This window comes from Neophocaena asiaeorientalis, unplaced genomic scaffold, assembly GCF_003031525.2.
Source record: "Neophocaena asiaeorientalis asiaeorientalis breed wild unplaced genomic scaffold, Neophocaena_asiaeorientalis_V1.1 scaffold183, whole genome shotgun sequence".
Taxonomy (NCBI): domain Eukaryota; kingdom Metazoa; phylum Chordata; class Mammalia; order Artiodactyla; family Phocoenidae; genus Neophocaena; species Neophocaena asiaeorientalis.
The window spans coordinates 829465-836907 of record NW_020175199.1 but is presented as its reverse complement, the minus strand read 5'-3'; the positions used below and the strand labels follow the sequence as shown (position 1 = coordinate 836907).

General features: G+C 45.0%; 1 protein-coding gene across 1 annotated transcript; it reads left to right on the top strand.

The window, feature by feature from the left end:
* Positions 1–2996: 2996 nt before the first annotated feature.
* On the top strand, positions 2997–7443 carry ADO (2-aminoethanethiol dioxygenase). Its single transcript, XM_024765243.1, has one exon. The coding sequence runs from the start codon at positions 3370–3372 to the stop codon at positions 4180–4182; it is 813 nt and encodes a 270-aa protein (XP_024621011.1). The 5' UTR covers positions 2997–3369; the 3' UTR covers positions 4183–7443.

The window sequence follows — 7443 nt, the reverse complement described above, 5'->3', positions numbered from 1 at the left end:
TGCCATCCCAATAACACACACACACACACACACACACACACACACACACACACATCACACCGCCATCCTGTTTGTCTTTATAAACTCATCTCTGAAATTATGTTGCTCATTTATTTGTATTGTGTAACAACCTCCAACCCCAAAGTACACACACACAGAGAGAGACACACACACACGTAAATTCCTTGAATTCCAATATTCTTTGCCAAATCCTCAAAGCCTAGAACAATGCCTGGTACCTAATAAATACTCACTATTTATCGAATGATAGATTCCATCTGTCCCAAACTTTTCCCAAATCTTGTTTCTGTCTTGTATTTCTAGCACTTGTTCACTATCACTTCTCTTTTGTCTGTTCTCCTTTCTGAATGTCTTTTGGTCTTCATTCTGCTTACTGCAACACAAAGGAAAACAGACGTTATTGGTAATAGAAACCCAGTCAGCCTATGCTACTGGCAGTGGGGCAGAAGGCCAAATATTGTAAAATGCTTCTTCAGGGCAAAAGCCATTAGGATGGATCTCATCCATTAGAGCAGCTCTTAAGGACAGTTTCAAAAAGGAATTATGGGGCTTCCCTAGTGGCGCAGTGGTTGAGAGTCCGCAGAGCTGCTGGGCCCGTGAGCCATGGCCGCTGAGCCTGCGCGTCCAGAGCCTGTGCTCCACCACGGGAGAGGCCACAACAGCGAGAGGCCCGCGTACCGCAAAAAAAAAAAATATGGAGGTAGCCTGTCTGTGGCCTAAAAAAAGTACCATATGCCTTATGGACACTCAGCAGTTCTTAAAAACTTTAATGTGCAAAAGATACAGATGAAGATTTTGAGATGATCTGAGAAGCTGCACTTTCAACAAATACTCCCAGGTGATTCTGATAAAGGCAGTCTTAGGAAACCTTGCACTCTCAGGCCAAACAATGAACAGCAAGGACCTGAGGGATGGTATTACCAGGTGAATAGTTAACCAGTAAAAATAATCTTTTTTTTAAAAATCTCTACCTTGAACCTAATTCTCAATACAAGCAAATCCCATTTCAATATTTGCTCAATATTATTTAAATTCATTGGTCCTTACAGCTTTTAACAATTTTGAAAGTATAATAATAGCTACTATTATGAGACAGCTACTATGGTATCAGTGTTTTAAACATGTATCTTAATATCTCATTTTATAGATGAGCTTCAGTTAAATAAGTACGGACAACTATTAAGAAGTAACAGATGTGTTAATAAAGTCTGTGATCTATGGAGTCTACACCTCCCACTAATTATACCTTAATAGAAATAAAATCAATAAATAAAAATCCAGATTTTTACATGAATAGAGGGTATTTTTTTCTCTTAAATATTCCTCACTTTAGAAAAAGATTGCATGGGATTTCATTACGTGAACTTTGACAGTACATTTAAGTACTTTAACAATGGCATGGCAACCTCTGAAAATGAGTAAAACTTAAGAGTCCTTTCCTAAAACAATCACCCTCTCAATCGAAATCACCAAATATTAAGAACTGGTTCATTATTTACAGATCTAGCAGTGGTTTTCAAACTGGGCTGATAATTAAGAATCACTTAAGGGGCATCTTAAAAATAAAAATTGATGGGCTTCACATCAATTCTTCTGAATCAGAATCTCTTGGGTTTGACCCCCAAATCTTTATTTTTATAATGCTCCCCAGGGTCTTCTGATGCGTAAGGAGAGTTCAGAATAACTGTTACCCTAACTCCAGATTCTACAAGTAAATAAACTGAGGATATAAAAGGGTAGAGTCTGCTAAAGACAGACAACTTTAAGTAGCAGTAAGTAGCACAGTAGGCTGGAAAAACAATATCCTAACTCCACATTTAATGCTTTTAACACCAATTCAACCTGCCGGTTTTGGTAAAACTGTACTTATTTCTGCTCTGCTTAGGCCCTGTCAATTATTCGCTATCCTCTTGCAACTTATTCCCTCATCTGCAAACTGGGAATAATAATAATGCCTACCTCTTAAGACATGCTGTGAGGATTAGTATAATATTCATCAGGTAATGTACTTAACACAATGCCTGACCAACACTGAGTGCTCCTTAGATAGGTTACATAGCCCACTAAAAAAGCATGCCTTTTTTTAACTGGAGAGAATTTACTGCACCACTCCAATTACAAAATTGAGTAAGAAACCCTTGTTTAGCTTTGGAAATCCAAAAGGACTCTAAACTCTGGGTAAGGTTAAGGTCAAGAGTTTGCCTGATTCTCCCACAACAAGGTTTCTCACAGGATGCCTCAGAATCATCTAATGAACCAATCTCTGGATGAAGACCAGGCATCTGTATTTTTAAAAAGCTCCCCTCTTCCCCTAACCAAGTGCTTCTTGGGCAATCTAAGGTTTGATAACCATTAGTATACAGAATCGGTGACCACAGCAAATAGCCTCTCAAGTTCCACCAAAAAACTATCGTACTCTGTAACCAGAAGAGCAGCGTCATCAGACCCTGATGCAAACAACAGCTGGGGAAGGCTGGGTACAGTAACCGTGGCGCTCACCCCGGACAGTCTCGACCCTCTCATCTCCTCAGAAACTTAGGAAATTACGAAAGCGCGGTCCCGTAACCCCTGTGGCAGACAGTGCCGCCTGGACGGCCACAAGGAGCTAAAGTTAACTCAACAGCCTCATTCCTAAGGCTAAGGCCACAGGAAAGCGACCTTGTAACGCTGACCGTGCCCGAGCGGCGTCAGAAGGTTAACGACCCTCTTGCGTGGTTCCCTGAGACTGCCAAGAGCCTCCACCACACCACAGGCCAGACGCCGGAAGTACGTCACCCCAACCTGCTGAGGAATGCCGGGAGTCGTAGTTAACTGGCTACTTCTCTGGTGCCCCAGTTCGCCTTTCTTCAAACAAGCAAACACCTTGGGACCGTACTAAAGGTCGCTTTATGACACACATATCTAATCCTTCCCTTTTCCAGCTGACAAAGGGAACTCTCTGAGAGAGCATGCGGAATACCGGACTACAAGTCCCAGCATGCTCTGAAAGGCGCCGGGAACGCCTGACCACCGCCGTAGGTGCGGGCCGCATGAATGGAGCTTCGGGCGTAAGACAAAGCCTACCACCGTCCGCGCGGCCGGTACCTGCTCCTGGAGCGTGAGTGCGGGGTGTGGGCCGTGCGCGTGCGCGCTCAAAGGGAGCGCGAGACGGGCGCGCCCGGCCGTTGCGGGCGCGTGGCCGCTGAGGTGGGCGGCTGTAGTGCAGCGCGCCCGACTGGCCGGTAGTTGCGGGGCCTCCTGCCTTGCCGGGGGCTGCGGGCAGCCGTGGCGGCCGCCGGGGACCGCAAGGGGCGGAGGAAAGCTGGGGGCGGAGGGGGCCGGCCTCGGCACGCAGAGGAACAGCAGGGCATGCCCCGAGACAACATGGCCTCCCTGATCCAACGGATCGCCCGCCAGGCGTGCCTCACCTTCCGGGGCAGCGGGGGCAGCCGCAGCTCTTCCGACCGCGGCGAGGCGCCAGGCCCCGAGGCGTCGATGTCGCAGGGCTTCCCGGAGAACCTGAGCAAGCTGAAGAGCCTGCTGACCCAGGTCCGCGCGGAGGACCTGAACATCTCCCCGCGCAAGGCCACGCTGCAGCCGCTGAGGCCCAACCTGCCGCCAGTCACCTATATGCACATCTGCGAGACAGACGGCTTCAGCCTCGGCGTGTTCCTGCTGAAGAGCGGCACCTCCATCCCGCTGCACGACCACCCGGGCATGCACGGCATCCTCAAGGTGCTCTACGGCACCGTGCGCATCAGCTGCATGGACAAGCTGGAGGTGGGCAGCGGGCAACGGCCGCGGGCCCCGCCACCAGAGCAGCAGTTCGAGCCGCCTCTGCAGCCGAGGGAGCGGGAAGCGCTAAGGCCGGGTGTGCTGCGCTCGCGGGCGGAGTACACGGCGGCCAGCGGCCCCTGCGTCCTCACGCCACACCGGGACAACCTGCACCAGATCGACGCTGTGGAGGGGCCCGCCGCCTTCCTAGACATCCTGGCCCCGCCCTACGACCCCGACGACGGCCGGGACTGTCACTATTACCGGGTGCTGGAGCCTGTCAGGGCCAGGGAGGCCTCCGGCTCGGCCTGTGACCTGCCCCGAGAGGTGTGGCTCCTGGAGACCCCGCAGGCCGATGACTTCTGGTGCGAGGGGGAGCCCTATCCAGGTCCCAAGGTCTTCCCTTGAAGCCGCCGGCGCCCGGGATTGGTGGGCCAAAGACATGCCCTACTCGTATCTGGGCTTGGCTGACCGCGACCCATCGCAAGGGCTCTCTTCCTTCCCCCAGGCCTGGGCGTTGGATCTACTGGAATGGGCTGTAGCCGCTTCCTCGGGAGCCTTGCGAAGCGCGGCGACTGGACTGCAGCCACCGGGCACCGTTTGGGGGGCGGAGCAGGCGGGGAAGCTAGGTTGTTTCCTGGCTCTGTCACTGCCACTGGGGTTTTGATTTGTGGGGAGGGGGCAGGGGTCTTATATGAAGCGCTTCCATCCTCAAGCCATAATGAAAATTTCCCTTCCTCTGTTCCCCGTCCTATACAAAATACACTAAGTGGTTTTCTCCGCCCCCCTCTTTGGGTAAATAGGGTTTGTTTTCCACTTACGTCCTTATGCCCTTTTACTCCTTATTGTTATAGTTCTAACTTACTGACTTTGCATGACCTAGTGGTTTGAATTGTTTTTAGTTCAAGACATTGATAAAAACTAGGTTTAAAGAGATGAGCTATTATTTAAAGTGAGCTGTCCGGCCTAATGAAGTCGTTGTGAAAATTAAATCCATTTTTCCAGAGTTGGGGGATTACCCCCAAACATAACTATGCATGTCGAGGGCAAGATTTATTTTCTTTCCTCCCCTTGCCCAGTAACCACATCTGGGTTACTCTGGCAGCATCTAATAAGAAATTCAAGCACCTGCGTATCTCAGTGACAAATGGACACTTAGAGCTTCCCGATGAGTCTCCAGATCTCTGAGTTGAGCAGATTTCTTGTTGCAGATTCACCTTTAATGCAAAAACTATATTATCCTCAAGTGACTTTTTTTGTCTTAGTGTACTTTAAGAAGTAATAAGGTAACTCTGTATTTTCTAACCATAAGATTCAGAGGAGCTGAATCGGTATGCTTCCAAACAACTGAATGTAAAACACCCTTAGCCAGCTGTTGAATTCTGTGCCCATATTTACTTCCAGTATTTTCCTGCAGAAGTAGAGGATAATGTTCATGACTGTTTCAAATTCTCTCAGGAGTTCTAACGTTCCAGAGGGCTGATGATTCCAGCTGTGTTGTTGGTGTCAGTGTTCTCAGAACCCTGTCCCTCAAATAGGAGAGAGCCAGTGCTTGCTTCATCTAGGGTGAGTTTTCTGCAGGAAGAGAGAGAGGCACAGATGATCAAGGCTAGAAAATTGAGAATTAACTATACTGCTGGCCACTTTAGGGCACCAAAACTTGGGACAAAACACTTCCCATTCCCAGCCGCTTGAAATGAACAGCTGTGTTGTGACTAGTTTTATTTTTGTCCTTTTAATTGGCTGAGCTTTACCTTGTTTACAAATGTATTGACACCATTTGCTTCAGGCCAAGGAACACTCCTGTTTCCCCCTTTTTACTATTTATAGGACTCTTTTTTTCACAAAACTTTTAATAAAAACAAACTGTAGAAATAAACACATTAAAATTTGTCCAGCTGTTGTCTAAGCCCTCTTGATTGACTTGCCCATGTGGCAGTTGAGTTCTAATATCTGTAATAAAGGGAGATTTGCTATTGGTGGGAAGTGATGACCTTGTAGGGAAGCAGTATGTGCCTTTGCCTCTTTTTGCACACTGGGTTACAGAGGCCCAGAGTGAAGGAATATTTGTTCCCAAATTTAAAAATAGAATGAAAAAGCAAATTCTTAATGACTTTTCTTAAAAAACAAATTACAAAAAAGATGCTACTAAACATGATATGCCACTGTGTTGTAAAACCTGACACAAGCATAATGCATTTCTTCCAAGTTTGCTAAAATTGTTTTATGGTAGTGTCACATTCTGGTGTGGTTTAGTATACCTTAGGGACAGTTTGAAGCAGTTCTTCAGGCCATTCAGTTTGAAATTAAATTCTAGATATGCAAATGATGATTTCATTTAAAATTGTTCACAAAATGGGTTTTTTTCATAGCACAGTGATGAATGTGTATGGTTATCACATACCTACCTGTTTTGAATTATATTGTAGCAAAAAGTTGATCAACTTACAACGATTGTTGATAATGATATATAGGTTATAATACAATCTGGAGTACATTAAACTAACCTACAAAAACTCATTCTGGCAACAGGACAGTAATAAAAGAGAAATTGTTTTTTCAAACTTCATTATGAAAAATTTTTAAGTTCTCAAGTACAAGCAAGTTAAATGAAGAAGACTAAGGTGCTTTTCAAAAGAGTAACTGAAATTATCACAGGCCAAAACAGCATTATATCTCTCTAGTTCAATAAGAACAGTGAAACTTCTTTTTCGCTAATAATTCTGAGTAAATTAATGGTGAAAACAAAATTAACTTGTTTTAGTGAGCCACTAAGGAAAGAATATTCTTAATACAAAGACAAAATGTGGTGCAGAAAAGCCTTGCACCTTTCTGCATAAACTGTTAGATGTGACTTAATGTGCTGCTGTTGTGTTTCCATATATTCCTGCGATATGGGTAACAACTGTGGGAAAAAAGTTGTCTTCTACAAAGACCAATGAGCACAGTGATACTAATCACTTAACTTTCTGTTGAATAACAAATGCAATAATTGCCTCTCATGGGTGAGAAGTTGTCTAATACTTCTAAAGCTTTTTAATTCTCTGGTTAAATCAATTCAGAGTGTTGTATATCTACCTACTACTTTGAGAATTGATTTTTTTATTAAGCCTAATTTGCATGGATTGAGTTTACACCAACTGCTGTTTATCAGTGAAAATGGTGAACCTTTTTTTAAAGTAATGTGTGTTTAAAGTAATGTGTGTTTGTCAACAGGAATGGGTTATCTGATCTTTTAATGCTAACAGCCCTTAACTTCTCCCAAAACTCAAAATTTATGTTCCTTCTTTTGCATTGTTCCCTTGTAGGTGCCTTAGTCTAGGCATCTCAGGAGGACTCTCATCACTCATTTATTCCAAATGACTTGGAGTCTTGTGCTCTAGCTCTACTGTTCAACAAAAAAGCAATATATCTTTAATTCAGGGCTCTGCCCATTGCTATTCAACTCTAACCTGAGGGCAGTGCCACTCCTGTAACTCTCCTGTTCTGAATTCAGAACTTCACATCACAAACAGAAGCTGACCATTGATTATTCGCGTTCAATGAGTGGCAAAGAAGGAAATCATTTGTTAAGCCGCATATAGATACTGAATCTTCTGATCCAGCGATGTTTACATTTCTAGATTAAAATCAGTGTACTTGTGGAAAATAAAGTCATTTTTGAAATTG

Coding starts and splice junctions, on each gene's coding strand:
- ADO (XM_024765243.1), top strand. CDS start 3,370: ATGCCCCGAGACAACATGGCCTCCCTGATCCAACGGATCGCCCGCCAG.